The following is a 27,482-nucleotide window of genomic DNA, read 5'->3' on the forward strand; positions in this document are numbered from 1 at the left end:
AACCTTGAGCTACACAGCAGCTAGTGATAGCATCCATCCATCCACTCCCGAGCAAACGTTGTTGTTTGGTGGTGTGACACGATATGATTGGAAAGGTGCAAGTTAATTCTGTCAGTAGGGAAAACAAGGTGTTCAACACACCAGTAGCTTGCAGTGGCTAACAGAAACTTTAAATATTAACACTGTATGCAAATAGATATAAAACTCACATTATGCCACAACAGGCGATATGACAGACTTTTAGCTGCTCGTCTTACTTTAAAGCCCCATTTTAGCATTTCAGCTTTCCTGAGAATTTCTACTGAAGTGAGTCAGTTCAACAACAAGTTACTTAGTTCCTCTTCAGCATCTGCAGACAGTTTCCACTGAAATGCAGAAACTTTACAGCTGCATTCATCATCTCATTCCATACTACTGGACAGAAAATAAAGAAGAAGGTCTCTCGGTCTGAGCAGCGTGTTACTACTGTCCTTGAACTTAGCTTGCGTGACCACCATGAGATGCATGTCTACCATCATTACTGTCATTACGTAATTCTTAGGGACATTGAAAACAGAAGCTTCTACCACCATCAACAGCCTCTGCCCCCCCTTGTCTTCACATTTTGTGCAACCGCTTTACCCCGCTACACATATTTCTTGATCCATGGCCGCAGGATCGGCTAAACCTCGGGGCAGAAATGAGCCGTGTGCCCCCGTTGACCACCAGTTTCTCGAAATGTCCACGAGTTGTGTGTTAGAACGTAGCAATTTTTGTTTGTGATCTCTTGATTAATTAAGCACACATTCATGAGTAGAATTATGTAATTATGAAGAATGGACAAACCAAACACTGACCCGAGAGAGGGCTTTTAGCGTTGTTCACATTTTTAGAGGCCACTGTGGAGGGAGGGACAAAGGGGGGTTCAGTTGGCTGCAATTTGCAACCTAACAGCTAGATGCCACTGAATCCCACACACTGGACCTTTATGTTGCCACAAACTAATTTCAGTGAAGTAGACCAGGAGCTCAGCTGATATTCCAGCCTTGAATAGTAGCAAGAAAACAGCACGAAAATTATGAAAAACTATCTTTATTCTACATTTTTATGTAATTACAGTCTGTATGGTAATTTCTGGAAACAAACAAACAAAACACTGCTTGGGAGAACAGGAAATGATATGCATAAAAACAAAAGATAGTTTAGAAAATGAAAGGTGACTGTTTGGCACCTGCGGTTAATGTGGCTGCATCACAACAACAGATAAAAATTATCTAAAGCACTTCAAACCTGTTCGCCAGGCTGTAGTTATTTTAAACTGTACTGTATAAAAGTTAACCAAAAAAAGAATAATAATAGTTGGGGGAAAATGGTAAGAAGAAGAAAAGGAAATGTCTATTTACACTTCTGTAAACCAAGACAATTTTAAAACACTAGCTTAGAAAAATAAAAACAACCCCATGGTGTTGAACACAAGGAACATTTTTTGTTACGGTACTTCACATGCCCTTCATTCTAACGTTTTTCTTTTTTATAGGTTTACAGTTTTTTTTATATATTTTTTCTGTCCCCATGTAAACTACAATGACAAAAGTCAAAAAAGCTTTTTATCCTAAAGTGATGCAGTCCACGTAGAAGTCAAACCAATGCTACCATAAACCCCCTGCCACAACGGATATGCTTAGTATTTTCACATGCATATGCAAATTATGCAAAGAAAAGACAGTCAGCTATTTACTATTAGCAACGCAGCTGCCTCATGTAGCATATCCAGTCACTATCTGTTCAACAAACCAATGCAAATTTGAGAATACAAATATTTCATTTGTAAAAAAAAATGAAGGAAAAAAAGGATAGAAAAAAGAATAAAGGATAACAAACAGTTGTAATATAGTTCTAAGGTTTCATCCATTGAATTATCACACAGCTTAACACATTCACCTCTCTCCACACCACATCAGGCCAAAACCTAAAAAAATGCAAAAAGTAGACGGCTTGTTTTTTCCCTTTTGTGGCCTAAATCAACAGGCCGATCCAACACACAGGACCCACACAACATGTCGAGACTGAATATAAAGGCGAGGAAAGTTAAAACATACAGGAAAGACCATGTTTGACATTCAGGCAGCTTTCATGGTGTCGCACATGCTAACAATGTTGCATTTGGACACATGTTAAACAGATCTGCGTTACACTTTTGAGCTCTGCTGGAAAAAGCTGATGGATGTCACATACTTCCATCAACCAATCAGGTTTTAGCAACAATTGAATCAAAGTCTGGTGACGGTTGGTGGGTAATTTGGTCACTAGCCAAATCTCCATCCCAATCTAGCACAAAAAAATTGACATTTACATTTGTTTCACCTACACGGTCTCCTCATGCCTCAGATCTGATGTTTGTCTCACACATTTTTCATCTCTCCAGTTGAAGCCTCAGTGGATTTTTAAATGAGCAATATGTAAGAATTGGTTTCCTGTGGAATTCAGACGAAAAGGGAACAGCACGTCAGCAAAGTAACCGCTGACTGCAGTTAACTATTTGGCTCAATTAGCCTTGCAGCTAGAGGTCTCATTAGCTGAATATGCCTGGACTGGAAACTCACAGCACCCCGTAATTGTTGGCACAAAGGCGATTTACAGCTGCTCCAGCTAGGCTTCTGACTCGCAGGAAAGAGTCAGCACCAACCTGCAGAGGCCTGGGCTAAACAGACTGTCCTTTCTTGAGATACAAAGTGGTAGAATGATCCTGGGCTAGCTGGTTAGCATGCTAACTTCAGTAGATATTTCTGGGACACAAGACATAGATGTCTTTGACATAACGTCAGCACTGTTATTCATGTATTTAATTGTTCACACTGTTGGTAACTTTGGTCAATTTTTGCATGTTTCAAACTAAAATTCTTACATATTGCACCTTTAAGTCACATGCTTCATATTCGATGTGATTTATTCCCACTACCTGTTTGTACAACTTTCAGCCTTAGGCAAATTCTAAAATCCTTTTTTTTCTTAAGCAGGTTAGGGTTTTTTTTTAAACTTTTTTTTTATTTTTATTTTTTTTTTAACATTTTTATTTCTTGCATTCCTACTCAGGTTCTTTTTTTGCATGTGTTTCGTTAATAGTTATTCCACTGTTAACCAAAGATGATGTGCTTTATAAACCACTTACTATGCCGTTATAAATCTTTATAAAAATCAGTTCCAAACGTAATAAATAAAAATAAACAATTGCCTAATAAATAGTTTACAAAGCATTTCATGTTTGTTAACAGCCAAAAAACTATTAACTTAAGTTTAATTAAATGTAAATGTACCATTTATTAATGATGGTTATAAAAGAAAAAGTGTTACCCAACAATGGTGTCTTTTGTTGACCCGACACATTCAAAGCAAATGCAGAGTCAAATGCTTAAACTCAGAGATATTCATCCAGTTCTGAACTAGTCATGACAGCTCAAACCAACCCTATCATGAAAGGGTCACTTCACAGTGTTTAGAGGCCTGACAGAAGAATACTGTTCACACTCAACCACACACGCTCTGTCGACATGAATCTCCCAGATGATGACGTAAACGATTTAAAGTCAGCTGATACACAAAAAACGCCCAACAACGCCCCAAAGCCAAGAAGATAAACAAAGCAGGTCAACCTACTGCACTTAGCTCTATACTGTGCATCCTAAAAGGCCTCGTTTCCCTGCATACTGAGGCCACTGATATACACTTTGACAAAGCTCACGTCATGCATCTCTCTGAAATAGCTGAATGCAATTCTCAAGTTTCATCTTTCTAAATAACCAAGTGGAAGAAATACTGCATGTTAGCTGCTCATGGCATCAAACCATCCACCTGATAGCTATTTACAGTAACACTACTGTAGTCCAGGGTTGTCATAGAGTCTATGGGCAGAAAATACGTTTACAGAGCTGTCCTCATTGTTGCTTGGTAACAAAACATCAGTTCAAGTGCCGTTCAAATAAAATGCATCTGGTTGTGGATTGGTTTTAACGCCAGCTTGTGCTTCAGTGCTCCTGTGCTTCAGTTTAGTACAATGGACGCTTAGTTTACCATCCCTCGGGATGCTGCTGCCATCTGAGTGAGTCTACTTTGGCAGACAGACACACAGAAACACACACACCCTTACACACACGTTACAAGAGAATAGTCCTGTATAATGACAAGAAAATGGACACAACTAAACAGACGAAAAACTGCATGTTGTTCCCATGTTGCATAAAAAAAAGTGTTGTGATACAGTATGTGGATCTTTTTTATGACACTGTGACTGCAAACTGTTACTTTCGATTATAATATGCAAACTGTGGCAGTCAGGATTAAACTACAGTTTACGAACCACATCTGATAGATTGCTCTGAAGTCAGCTTATAAAACTCACAGAGTCTGATGTTCTGTCTGTCTGATGGGAAAAATTATACAGAAATCAAATTAGATCGATTAAAACCATTAACCATTAACCTTTTTTTTTTTGTTTTGTTTTTTTCTTTTTCCCTTTTTAAATGAAGCTAGGAACAGTTGGGTTTCTGAGGACCAAGCATGCATACAGTCTTTTGATCTGTCTCGCTACTGGTCCTTTTTACTTTCCTCAGAACTCCCCAGTGTGTGTGTGCGTGTGTGTGTGTGCTTGTGTGCATACAGTATTGGCATATAGACACACACACACACACACACATACTGGAGATGCTTTTCCTTCCTGCAATTTGAGAGAGAGAACTATCTGACTCTACTGGGAAACAAAGAAGGCAGGAACAGGAAAACAGGAACGTATTTTTTCTCAATACAAGCTTATTCCTCCTCTTCCTCCTCCTCTTCATCATCGTCCTCATCGTGGCAGTGAGTGATCTCCTGGGGAGTCTGGGGGAACAGGTTGGGTGGTTTGATCTCGCTGAAGGAGCGGGTCAGTTGGTTGCGTTTGCACTCCAGGTCCTTGCAGTCGCTGCAGTGGGTGCGGTTGCGAGTGGCCAGCGGTGACTCCATGTCGATGTCCACGTGTGCGTGTTCGACCGTCGACTCGTGGGGCATCTGGGGAGGAGGAGGGACAAAATGTGAGAAAACAAATTAACTAACTGGAAGTCTGCTGTCGATTTAAAGGGCAGACACTTGGGTACTCCCCAGAGGGCAAGAGGGCGCTGCAAGTAGTGTTATAAACTAACATTGTGGGTAATGTAGATGCCAGATTTTAAAAAGGAAGAAGTACGCATGAAAAAGGTGATATCTCTGTTTTTAAGTGGCCCATAATGAGTCCAGCTGTGTTCTAGAAGTCCTAGGCAGAAATTATAGGGGGGAGAGGGGGAACCATCTTTCCTGGGAAAAGTAGTCAATCTCCGATTTTAATTTAAAATAATATGCATTAAAAACACTTAATTATAATTAATTGTAGCTTTTTTTAAAGTTCTTAAAGATTGGGCACCCCCCCTTCATATCCCTCAGAGTAGTTTTTCCCACTATAAACCCACACCTCCACACACGTAAGAGCTTTGTACAAGTGTTTGGTTTGATGATGTTCAAAATCAAAACATTTTTCAAGTATACTCAAATTTGAGTGTCTTCCAAATCTTGAAAACACAACAGCTAAAATGAATCCTTTTCCAAAGACTTTGTAGAAACCCATGTGTACATCCAGACACTCACCAGTACGTGTGCAGCCCTGAAGAGGTAGCTGAAGGGATAGTACAGCAGGTTTATGAAGGAGGCTGCGTACAAGTCAGCGTAACGCATCACTTGCGAGGCGAACAAGGTCTGTCTGGAGCCGCTGCGGAAAAGGCTACCCATCATGCCGTAGCACATGTCCATGTCGTGTGTCACTTTCTGAGAGCAAAAGGGAGAAGAGAGGACACTGGTGAGCCTGCAAATTCATGTCGAACGTGAAGATTTATCCACTTACAACAGGATTTACTGCCCTTAACACGGCCAGTATAGTATCTTTATGAGGGGCGTTGGCGAGTTGTTCATTGATACAACTGAATTAGCAATTACCTCCTCAGGAACTGAGCGAACAATGAGGAAGTGTATTTTTGTTAATAATTACACTAACGTAGATCCTGTATCAAACATACAGTAAACATGGGCTTTGGTAACGAGGCGCTCCTTGTGGACCAGTCTCGTACTGTCATGGAAACAGAGGTGATTAAGGCTGTACCTTGACTCTTCTCTGAATAGTGCTGATGTCTGGCCTCTCGTTGCTGCTGCTGTCCAGATGTCTGAGGAAGGACGGGGAGAGAAAGACGATGAGGACAAGAGCGGGTGGGGGAGGGGAAGATACTGATATCAGTCTGCTGAAAGGTAATGTGTCAAAGAGGTGGTTGCAGCAGCGAGTCGTGCCAGGGCTATAAATAACGTCAGGGATGCGCTGTTATCAGGGCCTGTGAGAGCTGACCCCTTCAGACTTTACCCCGCTGACCCTGTTTGTTCGCCCTCATTGACACGCTCACATGCATGCAAACAGACACTGCAACTGCAGAGGGCAAAGAGCAGCAGAGCTGCTGCAGGAGACAGTGATGGACAGGGAGGTGGGATATGGTGAAGGGAGGAGGGAGGCTTAAGGTCTTACTTGTAGAGTTCTGCTAAGAAGATGTCCAGGCCCTGCAGCTCCTCGAATAATGCTGGAAGACAGGAGTAGATTGTGAGTCCTTGCTGCTAATGCGTACGTTGTTGCAAGAATTAATGTGCACAAACAGCACAGATCTGCTGTCATAGGACTGGTCTCCGTTTAACTGTTTTCTAATGCAAGCATTTAAACCTGTGACCACATATTGCTTTTTTTCTGAATGCCATTGTGTTTGTTTCATTATTCCTTCCACCTGGAGAAAAAGTACTGCACCCAGCTTAATTTCTTCCCTCTTTCGAGTGCTTATAGTTGATGATATCTGAACTTTTCACAAAGGTTTTGGTGTCTTTTTCAGGCAACCAATTATATATTATATGGGGTGGGATTTGTAATCCGTTACCCTGAAAATGGAGAAGAACCTTGTCCGTCCATCCTGACAGACATGGAGCAGATTGTCTGTACAGTGAATGCTGCTGGTGAGTGCTGTGCTTTTATCATAATTGCAAGCTTGTTGTTAGCTGCCAGTCAACTCTGTGTTACCACAGTGTTAGCTACTGACAGCACAGGTACTTCAACCCAGCTCTTCTCTGAATTTAACGTTATATGGACACTGACGCTTCGTGCAGTACTTGGAAACATAGCTTCAAACAATACGGACATTATACATGTCACTGAGTGTGTGGCCTGTGATTATTTGTTTGTCTCACAGCTCTTGTCGGTCCACACGTGCAGCTCCTGGGCCAACTCAGGTATAACCAGGAACGTCCTCCAGCCTTGACGCTTCTTGGACTTGAGGATGTCTCCAAAGATGTGGTCCCCAATGTACACTATGTCCTTCCCCTTGGCCCCCAGCAGGTCACACACAATGTCTGAGGAACCTAAAAGAGAAAGACATTAAAATCCTATCAATCACAACTACAACACACAACTAATCTACGACAAAGAATGAATCACTGAAGGAAACAAGTCTCACCTCCAGAATAAACTATTCCATGCTGCAGAGGTCCTGTGTATGTTCCTATCTTTAAACGTCCTGTTGTCTGCAATTAAAAAAACAAAAAATTACAAAACACATCAGACTAATGAGAGGAACCTTGGCACAAACACACATTTAAACTACTAACAGAGTTAGCCGTGTGAAGCCATATGTTAAAACACATTTTTACATGAAAGATGTCTGTTAAAACTTTGTCAGCAGCGTCAACAATGTGAACTTTTCTCTTTTTCAAATTGCTAATGTAGGAGTCAAACTGAAATATTGTATATGTATGAATAATTATCCCTGAATTAAACTTAATTTACATTTTCCTGTCAAAAGAAGGATGATCAGATCAAAATGTTTATAGATCATATCTTCACAGTGTTTGAATCTGAATTCTTGGGAGTCCTAATAGGTGACAAACTTACTGCAAAAGATAAACGTGTGTAAATGTATGTAAACGTGTGGGCAGCACGTGTATGACTAATACACATCTTTTGCATTTGTTACAGAAAAGAGCAATATGATTTGTAAACAAGTCAGATGTAAGAGAACAACAAATATGAAGTCTTGTGTTGAAATTCAAAGATTTAGTCGATTTGAAAATGTTATTAGGCATGTGTGACTAATTATGAAATGAGCAAAAATAAACTAAATGCGAATTGAATATGAAAAATACCATTCAGCTAAAAATATGTGCAGAGCCAGCAAACAAATAGAGCCCATAATGAGTCACAAGGGATTTTGGGACAAACAATTTGTGTCTTTTTACATCAATTCAGCCTCACAAGTGACGATAAATCATAGTAAAAACTTGCGTAAATCTATAAGCCCTCTTCTTTTGTCTTTCTATGCAGCTGTGATTTGAACAATGTATAAAGACAAACAAATGTGAAATCCCGTCTTGAATTCAGGCTTTTCAAGAAGTAGTGTCAGGTGTGCAGCCAGGATAAACAATCTCACAACATAAGAAAAAAAGCTGAGGCAAGAAAATGTGGAGTGGTGTGACACGTGAATGTTTCAGTCACGAAACAACTGGTTCTTTTATATCAATATGTATGCATGTATCTGCCCACAGCTTACAAAGCTGACATACCACTGGGCTGCAACATGTCCTGATACGTCAGTGTTGGTGCAGCCGCTAGCAATGTCTTCTCTGCGCCAGCTGTGTGCTGTGTGTGTGTGCTCACCGTGTCTACTTGTCTGAGCACTGTGCCCTCCCCGAAAAACAGCGGCTTCCTGGCGTCCACCAGGATCAGATCAAAGTAGGACTGCCAGGGCCGGTGGGAGGTACCAGCCTGTGGTCAATACAAACCAGGCACAAGTTAAAAACCACACATACAGATATAAAAATGTTTCTTCAGCCTTCAACTGCATATTTAATACAGCTCTGAGTGATCAAAAGGGAGGTGAAGAAAATCTATACTTTACCTTCGGGCCATGGGGGAAGTCAAACAGGTAGGTCATGATTTTCTGTGAGAACACAACACAGAATAACAGTCAACCCAAACGCAGCAGTGTTTCGAGTTAATACAGCCGCTACTGCTGCCAACAGAAGAAATGAACCTCTGTCTCACCACTGCAATGTTTAAATGCCCTTGTTACTGTTTCCCCCTAAGAAGTGAACTTTCCACCATAACTCACATGCCTGTACTCACATCAGTGTATTTGTAGTCACTGTTAGTAGCCAAGAAAACCTTGGCAACTTCATTCATTCGGCTGAGGAGAAGAGGCAGCTTCCCCTGGTGGGAACAGAGAAGAACCAAAGAAAGGAAAAGACTGAAGCTCTCAGAATCTTTACAAACCACAGACTGTGTGTGTGCAGTGTGTGTATGTGTTCTCTAACATAGAAAACTCGTAGCACCCTTGATGAATACAAACTACTTACATCTTTCACTACATACTTCTCCAGGTTCTCAACCGTCTTCTCCTTCAGAGTACCCTGCATTGTGAGAGATGGGAGTCAGACTAAACAGAATCAAAATACACAATGTAATAATGACACAGTCTGCACAAGTATCACTTCCTTATGTCATCAGGAGACAACCCACACACAACACATGAAGACCTGTGGCCTTTAGCTGTGGGTTGAACAGGATGAGAGAGAGCTGTACCGATAACAGATTTGGTAGCAAAACAAGATTGTTTTTCCTTTAACTTATGTAATGCTTTCTTTAGTATTTCACATTTTTAGATCGTTTTAATATTACTGTCTTCAACTTACTCCATTGTGATTTTAAAGCAGCCTCAATTTAAACCTGAATCAAACTGGGGGTGTTTCTATGGGCCTGATAACATCATCTTACTGCATGTTCACAACAGATGTTTTAGATGTTGTTTTTAACTGTGCTGTTTTGAGCATCATAGATGTTCAGAGTCCCGGAGGGAGACTATTTATGGTTTTGATGACTCCCTGACATTTGGTATATTGCCACCATCCGGTTAGCAACTGAATGTGATACGATGCTTCTTAGTCCCAGTAGATAAATCCTACAGTCCGTTGACATTTGACCCCTGTGGTTTGGTTCCACTGAACTCTTGACTTGTTTTTCCATGAAATTGTGTAGTTTCATGGTCATATGAAAGTTTTAAGTTCAAGTCTAGTGCAAACTTCACAACCAAACAGTTAAAAAAGGTGTCTCTTGATCTGCAGTATGTAGGTGGTATAGAGCTATATAGCTTATATTTAGGCAATATAATTTCATAATAACTGTAGTAACACTTATGCATATCAGCATGAGTCTGGGAATTTTCCCTGTCACATCAGAAAGTGAAAAGAAGATGAACCAGAGGTGTGATGAGTTTGTAATCTGTTAAGTTTGTATATTATCAGTGATCTCAGAAAAGGGTAAAGAATGAGTGAAACAGAGCTATTAACTATCAGTGTCGTAATACAGAATGACATATGAGGTCAGCTGTAGTCTCAATTAACAATGCTCACAATCAATTATTTCTTAAGAAGCACCTTGTGACACCAGGGAGGAAAAACTGCTGCTAGCTGCTGCATAACCTGCTGACAGACAGCAGAATCTGATTTCTGCCATCGAGCCCTGATGATGAAGAATGACATCATCAAAACTGTCCAATCAGTGAGTTACCTGTTGGCTCATGTACGTTTTTCCTTGACCCAGACCAAATGAACCAAACTACAGGTGTGAAAGCCACCTTTATGTTTGCTGCTTGTTAGGGCCGAGACTAACGATTATTTTCACAATTAATTGTTTAGTCTATAAAGTGTCAAAGATTGTGAGATATTCTCACCAGAATTTAGCAGAGCCCAAACATTAAAGAAAATGCAACTAGTAAATGTTTGATATTTTTGATTATCACAAAAGATTAATGAACTGAATGTTGCAGCTCTGTTGCTTGTCTAAGACATGTCAAAGTCTAAAGGTCAGGTTGTCATCAGCACAGACAAAAGAACGAGATACTCTCGGGCCATACTGAGTAACTGACATACCACACCAATCAAAGGCGTCTTACCTTGAAGTGGACCCAGTCGACAGCATCGCGGACATCCTGGAACATGCTCTTATAGGACATGAAGAGGTCACCATTTTTGAAGCCAGTTTCACAGCTGGAGGAGAGGAGCAGAGACACACACGTACACAGCCGTCGGACAGGCCACATCTTTACAGAAGGTTTTTAAAAACGTGACATTTGTTTTTTTGTTTGCTTTTAAATGGGATAGCCTTCCCTTGTTGGAGGGGTCCCCAGCCAAACAGGAAAGCATTCTCCCCCTAAAAGACCAACAACCAGGTTTCAGAGGACAAAGGACATGCAGCCATTCCAGATTACATTCTCAACAAATTTACAGGCCATTGTATCTCCTTACAGTAGCATGTAAAAGATTATCTTATTGTTATACCGTGATTCAGTCTGTGTAAATAGTTAGTGAGAACGTTTTTAATTCCTAGTTGATTCTGAGAAGAATCCATGCTTCTCTACAATTAGTCTAAGGAATTATTAAGTCACTGTCATAGAAAAAGAAGGTTCTTTGACTGAACACCTGTTTGATTTCCATAGTACAACAATTAGCTTAGATTAGCAGTTGAGACATCTGGACCCTCCCATGCTGTAGGGCTTGCTCTTGACCCAGTTTGGCTTGCAACGGTCTTTGTGTCACCATGCGGTGCACAGAAACTTGTTGCATGACAGAAAGTGTTACTAGAACTTCCTTACCTTGTGTATGTGTCACAGTTGGAGAAGAAATCCACAAGGCAGGCAAAGAGGTAGGTCTCTGAAGAAAACATAATGATAGGGAGAACTTGTCAGTACATTAAAATGAAGGCGCTATCAAACTTGTCTTCAGTCAATGTTCAAGTGTTAAAAAACTACCTGGCAGGTTGAAGAGTGTGTTGAGGATATAAAAACGCTCTGTATCATCTCTCTGGATAAACTTGTTTGGGTACCGTTCGCGGATCTCAGGGCTGAGAGAAGAGAAAACACAAGACTAAATCTTTGCTTTTTTTCTGTCTTGCTCTCACACATATATAAACAGTGTGTAATATAATAATACAAATTTGACGTACAGTATAATTTACAATCAGAGGAACAGGGTTAGAGTTTAGAGATCCATGTGGGAACCACTCACCCTCGAAGGAAGTTGAATCCATGGACACAGACGAGGATATTACCATAGGCGTCAACCTTCAACAGGTTTCCATACATGGTGTCAAACACAAGGCCCCTAAAAATGAGAGGAGATAAACATAAATACAACAGAGAACAAAACATTTTTTACTTATCTCTTGATATGGCATTTTAACTGCTATCATTTGTAATAAGATGTAAATTAGATAGTAAGTTATGAGGATTGATTGAGTGGGACAGAGATGATAATGGTGTGTGTTGTTTTCTAAAAATTTGCTATGTTTTCAGCGTGAAAAAACACAATAAGACATTTAGAGATGAGGCAGCAGTAGCATCGCTTGGCCATTAACACTGACAGGCACCATCATCATGTGTGTGCAGCAGGCTGTGATTGGTCTGACCTGGTGGGAAAGGATGGGTCGTAGACAAAGCTGAGCAGCTCCTGAGGATAACCGATGGAAACCAGCCGCTCCACTGTGAGCTCAAAACCTAATGACTCGTACTCTGGTGACTTGTACACTAGAAAAGAAACACACACACACACACACAAACATACAGTGTTACCACAACAATCATTAGGTCCTGTCTTAATGAGCCTGGTATGTTAATCTTTGTTCATTATCAAGTGATGAAACAACAAATCAATTAGTTAATAGACAGAATATGCAAAACATATTCTGAGACACTGCTTTATCATTAGTCATGTCAGCCATTATTTAAATCAATTAGTTGATTGTCAAACAATTGATCTACAATCAAGTAATCTACATTTTGGTAATCAAATAATTTGCATATAAGACATTAAGATAAATTGCCAAACATTCTGTGATCTCAGCCTTTCAAAATTAAGGTTTCTGTTTGTTTCTGCTTTCTGTTTCTGTTTGCGGCCATTGTAATTTGATGTTTTACTTTTAGATTGTTAGTCGAAAAAAACTATCAAATTGTAAACCTCAGCTTCTGCTCTGGGAACATGTGATGAGCATTTCTTGCTTTAGTTTTTAAAGACAAAACTACGAATTGATAAATCTAAAAAAATAAAAACCAAAATAACCAACAGGTCAAAACAATACATCAAAAAAAAAAGAGTTAGTTGAAACACTGAACTGAATATCTTTTAACTTTTTGTAATATTGGTCATCTTTTGAGGTCTGACTTTTGGCTCTGGTAACTTGAGAACATATTATCTTTTTATGCATGAAAATAATAAAACTAATCAAGACATGGCAATGTGACAAACAACATGTGTCCAGATTTAGTACAGAGAGTATGACATAAAATCAAGTCTTCAGTGTAACACTGTCTTTCTCTGTAGAAGATAGCAGAATCAGCGTAATCAGCTATAAACCTGCGGTCTGACAGGGGAGTGTGTAAAGAGTGTCGCACACATGTAACATTTACATAAAACACTGGTATGTATTCAGCTGAGGAGCTTGACCTGTGGGTGAAGATGAGATTATAGAGCAAACAACAGTTCAATAGAGGTGACATGAAGTCACTCATGTCACACAACACATACATGTGACTTTTCTACCTCGCCCATCTGAAAGTCTGTGGTGTTGCCTCAGTATTTTGATAACAGCATGTTCTCACGCAACAGTAAGCCCCCTCCCCTCACACACACTCACTGCCCTTCCTTCTCCTTGTTATCAACAAGGGGCCTTGGTGTTCTGCACGCAAATCCACAAAGAAACAGGATCAGGCGCGAGGGTGAAAAATCACTTAACTTTCAACGGCTAATGAGCCCTGCTGAGATCGAAGAGCCTCCCCCACCAACCATGTCACATATTTACCACGGGGCCAAGCCTAAACCCAGGCAGAGGAGGGATCCGAAAATAAAAACACGGATTGATGCTAGGCTAAGTAAAGGCTGGCAGAGGATTACAATGCTATCTGACACCGGGAAAAGAATATGTCAGATGTTATAAATACGAAACAGAGAATGTGCTTTTGTTGCTGCCGACACTCGCAGTGGGGTGTTGTGGGGCCTCTGGAGGGGAAGAAATATTGGCTGATGATGGTTGGATAGAGGGCAGTTAGTGGGGGACAAACAGGAAAACATCTGTGTCCTACTCCACAAAGTGTGTGTGAGTGTTTTTAATGCTGGGTTACACACAGGAGCATAATGAGCGTGCACTGAGTTACAGGAAAATCTTGGGTTCAGTAAAGCTTTTGTGCTTTTGTTGACAGCCCTGCGCTGTAAGCTGGAGCCTGTTTCTGCATTATAATCACGTAACCTCTTGCAGTTCAACCCCTCCCCTCTCACCACCCGCCGTGGTCTCCCACAAACAGAGGGTTTGGTTTGGGCTCTCTGCCCAGAGCAGTAGCATACACCAAGTAAAATGCCTTTCCTCCTCCTCCTTCTCCTCCTCCTTCTCTCTCACTCGTCAACCTCTGTCACCTTTGCTATCACCACTCTCTCTTTCTTTAGTTCACTGAGAGGCACTTCGCACATGTTGACCTTGGGCCACTGGTGTGTTACACAGACACTTAGGATAAACAAAATCACATCTCAGTCTAGGTTATATAAAAGTGAGACATGCGAGTCATTTACGATGAGGAAGTTTTGTTACATAATTCTTAGACAAGACTGCTGTCAGGATTTATTGGCCATAGACATTAACTAAAGTACTACAACAACCAAGGTTTTACCTACATTTAAGGCACAGCACCCAGGCTATTTTGTGCACCACAAAAGTAGGATGAATATAAAATTAACTAATTACTTTCAGCAGATCTACTGGTTGTAGGATCTAGTTCTTAGAAAGCTTTATCTTTTATTTGGGGGAGGGGTTTTGTTTATATATTATTTGCTTTTTGTACGCTTATGTGGTCATAATATTGGTCCAAAATTAGGTGAAATAGCCAAATACATGCCTCTAAGTCCTCCATAATTGTAGTGAAAACAGCTACAACTCAGCAGAACAGAACTGAATAAAAGGAGTTAAACAGTAAAAATCTTAACTGGAAATGTAACATTATAACTTCTATTCTACATTTACTAATATTCTATTTATATTTGTTTATATTTATTTTACTGAAATATTAAGGGTTACATGCCAAATGTAAGTGAATCAGCCAAACTCAAATGTCTTTAATAACAGGCCTTTAATAACACTGCATATGACTTTAGGTTTTTAGTGCTTACTTTTGTCTTCGGTTGACTTTAGTGACACCAAAACCATTTCACCTCTAAACAACTCAAACAACAAGGCCCCCTTAAGTAACTCCATACCCACACATGACACCCACAAGCCTGCGCAATATCCTTTTCAAAAGTAACCCTAGACGCCGTTCACTATTTCACATGTTGAAAGGCCTGCGCAGTACCATGTGGAGTGATTTGTAGGTCTGTTTTTCCATTAAAGCCACATCGGAAAGTTGCATATTCAGTAAATGGGGCAGCAGAGAAAATAAAATCAACAGATGTTACTGAAAAACCATATTTACAGCATTTGTGTCCAGACCGGAAGTTGTGTTACTGTTGCTTTCAGCGTCTTTGACTCTTTTGCATTTCTGCTTTATAGGGGTCCTTTCTCCCCTGCTGCAAGCCTCTTCTCATATTTCTTACTCTGTCAGTATGTGCACGCACGCACACACACACACACACACACACACACCCATCTACTTAGAGTGAGACTGGAAGTGTCCCTAGTTTCAGGGATCTGTTTTCTACATTGTATCTCTCTGATGAGATTGTTGCCAGTTAATTATACTCCTACTGCTCCAAATACTGAGGTGTGTGGTTTCTCTCTCACAATTTATAGACCCAGTTTATTGGCCTGGTCCCTTCAGGCCTACATGTAATCTACACCACAGATACACAGAAGGTAAACAACCTGCTCCCTTCCACTAAGAGACAACTTAATCCAAATCATACAGTGTCCCTCACAGACACTTTATCAGAACCATGTCCTACAACACCCTGTCTTAATTTGTCTGTAGCCAATAATATGTACATGTAGGTCTTTGTCACAGATTCATGACACTAGTGAACATACTGTGGAAAAATTAGAAAACTTAAGTACAGCCTCGGGGGCCTACATTCCAGCCAAAAGTCTGTTGGAAAACTAGGACAAAACTGTGTGTATCTCTCAATGCAATCTGGGCCTATGTGTGTGTATGGGCAACAATTTCTGCAGGCTACTACGTGCTCCAGAAGGGAGCAAAAAGAACAGATGAGGCAATGTCATTTCATACAGAATATTACAAAACATGTGACGCTTTTGCATGCACTGCAACAGTTGTAAATGATTCAACACTTGGACTAAAGTTCGATCTATAAATGTCCATATTACTAATATTTTGTACTGTTAAAGAGCATTTAAAGAGCCTCATAGCACATTGAAACAGCTAGAGCAAACTAAACAGTGTATTGGGCTTGTTTTTAACACCAGTATGATGTGCAAAATGTCAAAAACTGTGTGACGGTGATATGAAACTGCAGGAAATGTGTATCAGGACTGTACAATAGCATCTGAACTAGGTGGTAGTGAGTTAGACAGAGTTTAAAAAAATGTGACTCAAAATGTTTCAGGACCTATGCCTCTGCATGCTTCTATCATGACCATTTATTAATCCCATAATCTAAAGCGTCCACCAAACAGTCTGGTTTAGCTCAGTTTGTTACATCTTGTAACAGTTATTTTAGTGTTTCCATTGAAAAAAGTTGTGGATAGTATATGTGGGCTGACCGGCTACTTATAAAAACACTGCAGACCACTGATTGGTCAGTCCGAACAGTCGTCACTTCCTACGTACTCTGAAGAAGGATTTCAACTTCACAAATGCAGCAGTTTATTAAGAGCTCAGACCAGTCAATTCTGTTGTTAACCAGCTGCTGGAAAGAGCCGACCGGTACTGTCTGCAGTGAAAATGCACAGCACATCTGGTGTTCAGGTACAGTTACCACGGGTTACGCAAGGTTCAAAAGGGTACTATACCAAAAGTACTACAGTGGAATAGCAGCTTAATATAGGCCAGGATACCATGAGTATTGACTGACTGCAGTTATTGAACTGTTGACAGGAACTATGCTTGAGCTGTCCCACTACATGACTTCAGAATCCATGGTACATTTTCATCATTTTTCTCTCACACAACTTCAACAGACATATAATATCATCAAAAGAGTTAACCATGCTTTTAGGAAGCTGTCAGCATTTAATAAAGACAGTTGTTTTTGTTTTTTTTACAGGCTGTTAAAGGCACACACACATACACACATAGGGGCTGCTTAAGTATACTGTATGTGGTCAAGCAGCAGGTGTTCTGCAACACCACTAGTTCTTTGTAGCAGAGGTACGTCTGTGGTCAAAGCCTGAACACCCTCCAAAGATACATGATAGCCATGCTTCTAGCAAACATTAACACTTGGTTATGGGCTCCCATAAAGAGAGTCATGTCAACAGCTGAGCTTCTGTAAAATCTCCAGCACTCTGAACAGGGATAGGGGTACGGAGCCAGAGGGGGACTACGTGTGATCCCCGTTCTCAAGGGAGCCATCGCTGGTGAACTCAACAAACAAACGTGACCTGCTTTTCAAAGTCAGAGAGGATTTATTTATAGAGACGGAGAGACCAAAAACTGGAGCTGAGTCACAGAACAAAGTGGCATGAAAAATCAGGATATTTTTGGCCCAGTTACTGGTCAGTAGGAAAAAGAACATCTCCAATCGGCTTTGTGAGGAGCTATGCTTAACATTTTGTTATCCGGGTGTTAAAGTGTGCTCAATGTGTCACCGGCATTGGCCTGAATAATCTTTCATGGGCAACAAACTGCGTTTCTGGGAGGGGATCGTAAGGTAGCCAAATATAGAGCTGAAACGAGGGGATACTGTAGACTTTAATTTTCACAAACATCAGGATTCGTTCACCATCTTTTTTATTCTTTGTACTCACTCAAAATCAAAAGTTACCCTTTTTCTGACAATTCTATCTTTTTTGATTGAGTATCAAGGATATATTTACTGTAACTCTAAACCTTTTAATCAACATGGTTTAAGTTGATGCTCATTTGGACCAGTCATTAATAAGCAAGGACAATCCATGTAAACTGAGAATCAGCTGTTCAGCCTCCTGGACAACGTGGACTATGTGATAGTGAGAGTGCTAATGCCTACTTTCATTATCAATCAATGTATAAAAGATCTTTCAGGTTAAAACAATATTAGTTTTGACTACTAAATAAGAAGTTAATAAAATAATATATGTCACCTTTTAAGATTGTAAATATCAAATAATTAGTATCTTTCCTCCATCCTAATTTTCACAGAGAGATCAAATGAACAATATAGTTTTTTTTCATTGCACGTCTTGATCAGTTCTGTGAATGTGTGTTCAGCTTACCTGCTAAAGTGTAATCCATATCAAAGCCAAAGCACTTAATCTTCTCCATGGCCAAACTTCTGTTGACAAACACTCTAGAGGAGACAAGATGAGGTAAATGTTTTAATTGTGATGCAATATCCAACAATACAATCAGCATTTGTTTTGGCAGAGTCAAAGGAGACACTATTTTCTGGAGATATCACTAATTTTAGCTGTTTCACTTACTGAATAGAGCCACTATAACCCTGATCATGCTGTAGTGGCTCCATTCAGTAGGAATAAGTAACTACTTACTCAGTCAGGCAACTACACACACAATGAGTGGTGCGCATGTTTAAAACAAAGAAAAGAAAAGAAACATATTACATTATATATTGTGATTGTAAATAAATTATTTCCCGTGTGGACACACTGTGGCCATTGTGAGATGTTAAAATATCATCAGGGCTTTTCACACTGCATTTTCTTGGCCAAGAGTTGACCCTGGCATAATTTATCACCTTTACACAAACACACACACACATTGTTAACACACGGTTAACCTTGGACCTATTTGCACTGCATTTCTACTCATCCCGGTCCAAATGACCAGGGAACACAAGACTTTTTCCAATCCAAAGTGAGGCATGACTACTATATGTACTTTAGGCCCATTTAACACTATCACCGTTTAGCACCATGTTTAAACAATTTTCCTACCCTGCTCTGGAGCAGGACCAACAGACCCTGGGCTAAAGTCAGGGTTAAAACACTTTGGAATGTGCCAAGACTGTGCCAACTAGAACGTTTTTTTAGCCTGTACTAAGAAGGTTCTAAGACTGCATTTAGCCCTGGGTCATATTAAATGCTTTAATCAAAAATGATTTCTAGTCACCTTTCTGCTAATAAGAAACAAGGGCATTCAATGTCTGGCTTGACCGCACACTGTGTTACAGGTTGAACTCAAATGAACAAGGTGCCATGTCTCAAATAAATTACTTCATTACTTATTTTTACATTCATTCTTTAGAACAATTACGAGACAAAAAACATTTGTTTCTGTTCAATAAGCAGTAGCTCCATATTGCAAGAAAACTACAATTAACAGTAACTGTTCTATATTTGACCGAAAAACTATGTTTTGGCATTTTACATCACTGCATTGTAAGTAAGATGTAAATTAATGATGTATTAGAAACTACAAATTCAAACTAAAATTGCACCGTATAATTAAACAACTGTGCAGCACTACTTTAGTAATAAAATGCCACGTGTGTGTTTAATAGGAATTTAACAAAACTCTAAACATGGGGATTATAAAACCCTACGGACTTAGTTCTGAGCATGACAATATTCCAGGAAACAGGTCCACTGTGCTGACTCATAAATCATTCGTATACCGGGGGTCCACGGCGGCCACAGCGATAGACAGTGTTGACATAGCCTGGCTGACACAGCCTCCACAGAAAAGACAGTCACACACACTGCTAGCTTGACTCCGACATTGGCACAGACCTACATCACTTATCTTCAACATCTGCGACTGAACTCAATGTGTAACTGTGCCCAAATATTTCCACACCAAGTCAATATTTAGTCATGCTAGAAATAAAGATGTTAATCAGCTAAAGGAAAATCAAACACTGAAATAAAAACTGGGTTACATCTTTCTTAGCTCGCACATTAATCTGATACACAAGCTCAAAACTGTCTGCAAGGCAATTTATCTTGTCATTAATCTGTGGCAGTGACCGACTCCTCCTCAACAATTTCTGAATCAGTAGTGAAATACCTGGCAGCAGATCCATAGTGAACAAGTTCCCATTTAGATCTTAGTCCAGTAGACGACTGGCGATGCATTCTGCGTGAAATTAAACCTCAGTTTGACTCTCCGTTGGTCTGACCTGCTCCGGCAACACAGGGCAGCTCTAGTCCACGAACAATGCCACCCTCCCCTCCTCTCTCTCTCTTTGCTTTCTTGCCATTCAGAAATTTTCTGACTTGTTGCAAAAATGATTGTGGCTATTCCGCGTCATTCTCTGTTGTTGTTGTGTGCTGTCAGTCAGGGTTGTTGTTGTCACAGCATGATGTTTGTGGGCCCTCAAAGACATCCAGAACAATCACAAGTCAGGTAGAATCAAGCAAGCACCCGGCCCCGAGCGACAGCTGCTTACCATACTGAGATCTGATTCAATGTAAACACTTACAGACTGAGCTGACTTCTTTTTATAGAAGAATGTCACAGGGAGCAACTTAAGCTTTTGTGACATACATGGATGTGTTTAACAGAAGCAAAATCAAGCAACTCAGAGCCTGATTATGAAACAGTAAATCCTTTCTTTATTACTGGTGTTTCACAAATGTGGGAGACTGAAGTTATAATGGAAGTGTCCTATATTTTACAAAAACATGTTTCAGTTACTCAGATTCAAGAAGTCAGGTCAATTGCACAAAATTTCCAACAATCTCATGTTCTGTTGACTGTATGATCCAAGAAATACAAATTCAGATGTGTGACTGTTTACTAGAGGTTATCTAGAATTTAAAGGCTGAGATAATGATGATAGTTTGGAGCGATCGCAGACAGTCTAACAATATTCAGCTCATTTAACACCTTATCAATTTATTAGACACTGGGTAACTGTTGAACTGTGCACAAAACTCAAAGTAATAAATACTTAAACAAATATATAATTCGGAGATGGACAGTGTGTCCACAAGTGAGTGCTGGAAGGTGTCCACTATTGGAGCCAAGTATCAGACACTGATAGTTTATAAAACATCCAAAACAATAACTGGTCAACCTCAACTTTGAAGGGCAACACTTGAATTTTCTAAAATGTAGTTTTTCAAGTAGCCTTCTGCCATGCTACCATGCTACTAATGCTAAGTTTACCTACAGCGGAGCCAACGGTAAGCTTTTCCCCCCTTTAAACTTACCCCAAAGGGTAAGTTACCCCAAAGGGTAAGTTTATGAAATGTTCGTTATTTCTACTTTAAATTTCCATATGCACTATTCTGTACTGATTCATTAACTATGCATTCAGTTGCTTGTGATATTCAGTTTATCTATGGCATACATATCACTTTGTAATTTAATGTCAGTTTTTTATCAGCATTGAGCAAACAGAGTCCTCTTCCTGTGAGTGCAATAAAATAGCCATCAATGGTAATTGAAGTCTCTTAAAAGTATACTGACAATGGGCGCGGGCGGCTTGACTTTGCTCCTGCTGACACAACTATTACCTCAAACAGCCCACATGGGCCATACCACACCTACAACAGGATCTCTTCAACAACTTTCACTCCATCTGAGTGCAGCTGTGCAACAATCTGCCAGATTTATTCCACTGCTCCATAATCTCTTGGAGACAGCGTTTCGACTCCCTGCGACACAAGGTTTATCTGTGCTGGCCAGTGTCAGCCCTCTGCTATGTGATACACTGCTCATTATCGGGCTGCATTGTTTCAGCTGAGCTCTCACTTTGAAGTGGTGGTCTTTGTCTGTCTGTGAGATAAACAAAAGCTGCCTAAAATGGTCACCAAAATGATTAAAGTGATTAAGAAGCCAGTGAGAACTGTATCAAACAGAGCTGCTGAACTACTGATCTATTGAGATCAACATCATCTTTATTACCATGTGTGTGATTGTTTGTATGTGTGGGTCCCTGGAGAATGACAAGGGATGGGGGCGGGTAATGGAAAGAGTGAATTACAGTATGTCAGCACAGAGCTAACAGATGAGTGACAGATTCATAAACCCTGTGAGCACTGCATATTACATAATGGTGTGAAAGAACGGCAGTGCCCAGTGGACAAGCATGTCTTAGTTAAACATTGAACAGCAACACGTGCTTTATTACTCTGATGAGGACAAACTTCCTCCTCACATCAGCCTTTCTGCCAGTGTGATGACAGGGCATTTCCAGTTGACAGGTAAAGGCACAACAGTGTCCTTCTATGGCAACAATCCAACTGTGCGTGTGTTAACATGACATCTACACGAATCAGTTAAAATTAAACATGGCTGGTATAGTTTTGCCTTTGAGTTAACTAGAAGTTTTGGATTCATGCACACACTCCCAGGCTCTCAACAGCATGGTGACATTTTGAGACAGAGAGGTATTTTTAATAGCAGTGAGAAAACCGCACCCAAGACATGATTGCATATGAGAAAACTGTAACCTACAAAACCTGATTTATTTCCCAATTCATGCTGAGAAATCTCTGTGACATGATCTTGTAAGAGTTATGCTCCACTTATGACAGACAATGTAACAAATAAATGGATTACAATAACTGCACGGTAATAAAAATCCTTCACAGTTCATCATTAGCAATTGCCTTGCCTTATTTTTAACAGTCTAAGTAAAGACAAGGTGTATGATGTTGGATCGAGATTGTTCAAGTAAAAGCCAGCAAATGCCAGAAAAAGTAAATACTACATTTAAAGCCAAGATGTCTGTTTTGTCAGTGGTGTTGCACTTGTAATGACAATAAAGAGGAGCCTTGATGTAGAGATAATAAAAAGTTCTTCATGGTAGTTTTACAGCCAAGCAATGTGTTTCAGAGTTTCTGGGATGATTATTCAGTGAAATGAACAGTGAATGGCTTGGTTTGGCAACCCAGCGTTTATCCAAGCCAGATCTGGTATTGATCAACTATTCTTAGAAAGCAGTGATGGTTACACTTTAATATGGTCGCATTGCATTTGACCTACTGATTGAACAACTACGTGACGTCCTTTTGGTCCTTATTATTACTCAATGACTTGTACTTGAGAGAGCAGTCGACCTAACTCCATTTAAGCATTAATGGCCACAATCATTATTGTTTTGTTTAAGCAAAGAATGGCTTGTTTTGTCTTTTTACATGGTTAATTGATTATTTTAGAGCCTGAGCGGTGTTGGATTTTGTTGGACCATTGGCATTACTTAGTAAGTAAACAATTCTGTTAATTTGCCATTGTGCACACATTTTTTGACGGGGATCTCTCAAATGTTTTTTTTTTATATCATCATCTCTTATCAGCAAATATTGTTATTGGATGATAAGATGGGCCAAACAATATAGATCAATCAGACTCTGGCTTATTCATTGGACCAAAATTAGAAAAAAAAATATGGCCTATGCAGATTTATTATATATTATATATATTATATATTATATATAATCCAACAGTTTAAAAAACTTTTTTTTATATATTTACTTACAGTAAACTACCAGCTCTAAAGCAAAAACAACGCCTTATCATATATTCTCAGTTCAGTTCTGAGAATTATAAGGATCTCACAATGTGTTAATAACTATCTAAATCACTCTTTAAAATGTTAACAGTTCTTTCTACCAAATGAGTAAGCATGTATATGATGCTATCGTTATGGGTTTTATTGGCTTGTTAAGTTAATAAGTATCTTGGAAGGAGTTATTAGGGACTTATTACCTATTCATTAATGCTTATTACAGGGAATAGGCATTGCATATGCTAAATCATAATGTTTTTTATGTGGTGCGAGGGGGTCACTCACTTACAGCGGTCTCATGACTGACCATGTAAGTAAGTTTTACTTCCCAAAACTATTCCTGCTGCTGGTACACTTTAGCCATGTCTGGCATTCAAATTTATGATTGCCGCAAAATTATATTTGTACATTCACTTTTTCAGATAACCCCCCTCGTGTAAGCTTGTAACTTTGTAAGTGTAAATTCCTTCGAAGTTAAAGTCCAGGTGTTTCCTCTATTTTGCCTACCCCTCTAACCACGTTCACTGTATTTGATGTTTATGGCATAACAGAGGGGGAATTTCTTTTGTCTTGCTGCTGAATTCATGTGAGAACCTTCTCAGGTATCCCATCTGGACATGGTTTCAGATCATCAGAAATGCACCTAGTGACTCCACACGTTTCTTACCTGTGGTATGGCTCTCTTCTGTATTTCTTCATTGTCAGACCATCCATGTTGGCAGGCAGGTCTGCATAGTTTTGCAGTCGGTCGCTCCATGAAGTTGTCATCTTGAAAGCTTTGCTGTGTCTGACAAGAAGACACCAAATATATTTGATTCCAACACAAATGTGATCCCTTTAGATGAATTGTATTACTGGATACGAGCAAATGACTTGACTTAACCTGTGTTCTTCATTAAACAAATTTACAACAGTAAAAAAGGGGTTAAATTAATGTGGAAGGATAATGTAGTTTCATTCAAGGTCACTTTAAATCACAGTGTTGATATGACTGTTTTATCGTTTTAAAGATAATACGCCTATTGTGTGTGCTGTGCTCAGTAAGGAGCTGTTGAATCAATCACAACACAATAGATCTTAACAGTTTAATCATCATCAATAAATGTGAGATTTTCCCCCGGTGTTGTCTAAATGCACAGGGCGGTTGTGGTAGGGACGCAGACGATGACTGACCAGTTGGGTCACTGTATAAATTAATAAGATCAAACCTAGTCTGTCTATTGTACCATGTCATACAGTTTTGCACACAAACAACCGTCACTCACAAGGCAAGATCAAAACATAAAGCAAGGATCGAGACTGAATCTATGACCTAAGATAGGATTCAACATGGGTTATACCACTCAAACCAAAGCAGAGACGCAAGAAAAAGGAAAGCAACAATCTGTGGAACGCCTCTAGGACTTCTGCCTCAGATAGCCTCGTCTTTTTAATGACTACAGAGAGCTGCATGTTTTCTTTCCTCTCATGCTGACACTCTATCATTCTCCTCCTGTCACTGGAGAGGCTTGGCTGCAGGAAGGAAAAGGCAGAGGAGGTCAGTTTTCTTGTTCTCGGTGCCAGCACAAATGCAAATGAGACTTGCATGTGGAGGCAGAGGACGACTGTCAACAGGGCCACTAACATCAAAACACATCCTATTTGACTTCGAGGCTGGACTGGAGATTAAATGAAACCTACAGCATGTTTGGCGTACATGTGTATTTGCTTTAAAACTGAGTACAAGGTTGAGGTTATTCGTTTTCTTGCTGCATGCAATGCAATTTAAATTATGAAAAACATGTCTGGCCTTTATTCCTGTTACCAATTTACATAAAATGAGTTAAGCTGAAATGTGTTATTGGGTCCCCCTTGACTATGTTCTGGTGCACCTACATGAAAAAGTTAGGCGCACCAGTGCAACCACTGTGAGTAGTTCAGCCAAAGCCCTTCTAATGCTTTGAATGCTACCATATTAATGTTATCACAACAACAAAACAACTAAAGTGCTTGATTTTTTTAAAATCAAAACATAGCAACCAAATAAAAACACCTGCTTTCTGTTTTCAATAGCTGTAATAACTGTGTAAAACAGTGACATCATACCAGGAAACCCTGATAACCCTGCAACAATATAAGACACCCTTTGTTGTCGCATTATAGAACTGTTTTCAGTCCTTTTAGTGCATGTTTGATCATTAAGATAATGCCTTTGTGATACGGTGGCCCACTGGGGTCTGAGGGGAGCTCTGGTTTGAAAAGATTCACTGACAAGCCCTGAGCTAACCTGCACCACTGCCCAGCAAACAACAACTGAGTCCAGGCTAAACAGAAACTTGTAACAGGCTTGCTTTCCTCTTGTCAGCGTTGAGACACTGGCTCGACGTTTAGCTCAATAATAACACACGTAACGTCAACTGTCATTTATGTGTACCCATCACCTTTACCTGCTGGGAAAAAAAGGACTATGCACGAAAACTACGGCGAGAGGTTAGCTTGAAGTGTCTCCACAAGCTAACATCAGAGTGAAGCCGAGCCCCGGGGGGGGGAGTCGTCCTTCTATTTGCTGTAAAAGCTAGCTAACAGCTCGCTGCAGCAGCCCCTGTCCTCCTCTCCTCTGGCTTTAACTCTGACATACAGGAGAAGGGCAGCAGGAAAGAGGTCCGGGCGGAGCTAACGCGTTAGCTGGCTTGGACGCAAAACAAAAGCCACGAAGTGTAACAGATTTGGCTGCGTTTAGCTGTGACTGTCGTTACTGTACTCACCTCTGAGTTCCTGAATAAAACAACTGCACCGTCAGTGGGTCTGAGCATGCGCCTGCGGCTGTGCGAAAGTCGGAGAAGTCGCTAATGTGTATTTTCTGACAAGAAAGCGGCAGGCAAAGCGGTGATGTCTCTACTGTACAGCCAGGCAGCAGATGAGTGTCCCTGCTCAGTCTGCTCTCTGCTATCTCTGTGTGAGCCCCCAGCTGCTATTATGAGACATTCAGGGGGCGGAGCCTCATCCTGTCCGTCAAGGAGCAGGCGGGACTCGATGGTGTCGTGGCACAGACACGTGACCCCGCAGTCCTGCATCTGTCATCAGCTGACTGCATCAAGACACACTTCACACTCCAGGAGGTTGCATCAATTCGTCTTGCTGCAATAATTGAATTTGCTCTGTGCAGCAGCGGAGGGAACACTCCTGTGAACTACACAGGCTCTAACAATACTGACATTTATTCAGCTTTACTAAAACAACAAACATGCTAAGAGCACAAACAGAGTAAAGTCTGCTGATCACTGACATGCATTCACAGCTGTTCAGTTGCAGATACATCTAACATCTAGCAGGACTTGTACTCTGCGAAAGAATATTTTACATACAGCAGTGTAAAGATAGGCTGCTCCAGCGCTGTTAAAGTCTCGCAATCTAAAATCTCACACATAGGTGCAGTTCAAATATTCACTCATTATCTACTCACCTCCATGTGGATGGAAAGGGGGGTTGATAGCATTAATGGAGATTCACAGAAAAACAGCGTTGCAGCATTCTCCTAAACAATCAAAGTACATGGGGACTTGTTTAGCGTAATTGATTTGAAATGATTTCTAGAGTCAGTATTTACACCTTCAGTGCAACCTCTTCAGAAAGGGTGGACATTAACACTTTAAGCTTAGCGGCTAATGTGAGGATTTCATTTTAAATAGAGGTGGAACTGAAGTTTTTTCAAATCAGTCAAGGATCTTTGGGCTTCCAGAGTCTTGGATCTGAGCTGTATGGAGCCATTGTTTGGTTTTTTTGTTTGTTTTTTTAATGTTTTTAGCTGTTTCTACAAGTCCCCTTGTACTTCAGTTGTA

At 40.2% G+C, this 27,482-nt stretch overlaps 1 protein-coding gene across 2 annotated transcripts; it reads right to left on the reverse strand.

Annotated features, from left to right (window-relative positions):
- Positions 1–1,053: 1,053 nt before the first annotated feature.
- Positions 1,054–26,638, reverse strand: nt5c2b (5'-nucleotidase, cytosolic IIb). 2 transcript variants are annotated; one of them, XM_037101759.1, is made up of 18 exons: positions 26,409–26,638; positions 24,332–24,451; positions 18,461–18,534; positions 12,518–12,635; positions 12,118–12,213; positions 11,862–11,953; positions 11,706–11,763; positions 11,007–11,100; positions 9,412–9,465; positions 9,182–9,265; positions 8,955–8,996; positions 8,714–8,821; positions 7,518–7,584; positions 7,252–7,422; positions 6,548–6,599; positions 6,137–6,197; positions 5,629–5,805; positions 1,054–5,019 (listed from the first exon to the last, which is right to left on the reverse strand). In XM_037101759.1, the coding sequence occupies exons 2-18, from the start codon at positions 24,430–24,432 to the stop codon at positions 4,783–4,785; spliced, it is 1,686 nt and encodes a 561-aa protein (XP_036957654.1). In that variant the 5' UTR covers positions 24,433–24,451; positions 26,409–26,638; the 3' UTR covers positions 1,054–4,782. The 2 variants fall into 2 exon arrangements, with proteins under 2 accessions (XP_036957654.1, XP_036957655.1); XM_037101760.1 differs by lacking the exons at positions 11,862–11,953; positions 12,118–12,213; positions 12,518–12,635; ... (1 more) ...; positions 24,332–24,451; positions 26,409–26,638 and having other exon boundaries at positions 11,007–11,263.
- Between the last annotated feature and the right edge of the window lie 844 nt (positions 26,639–27,482).

Source organism: Acanthopagrus latus, chromosome 1 (genome assembly GCF_904848185.1).
Source record: "Acanthopagrus latus isolate v.2019 chromosome 1, fAcaLat1.1, whole genome shotgun sequence".
NCBI lineage: Eukaryota > Metazoa > Chordata > Actinopteri > Spariformes > Sparidae > Acanthopagrus > Acanthopagrus latus.

Bases quoted from the DNA above. Each gene is read 5' to 3' on its own strand.
- nt5c2b (XM_037101759.1), bottom strand. From the start codon at position 24,432: ATGACAACTTCATGGAGCGACCGACTGCAAAACTATGCAGACCTGCCT. The intron at 12,214-12,517 runs GTCAGACCAATC...TCTCATTTTTAG, and splicing joins GACCCATCCTTTCCCACCAG to GGGCCTTGTGTTTGACACCA. The intron at 11,101-11,705 runs GTAAGGAAGTTC...CCTCTCCTCCAG, and splicing joins AACTGTGACACATACACAAG to CTGTGAAACTGGCTTCAAAA.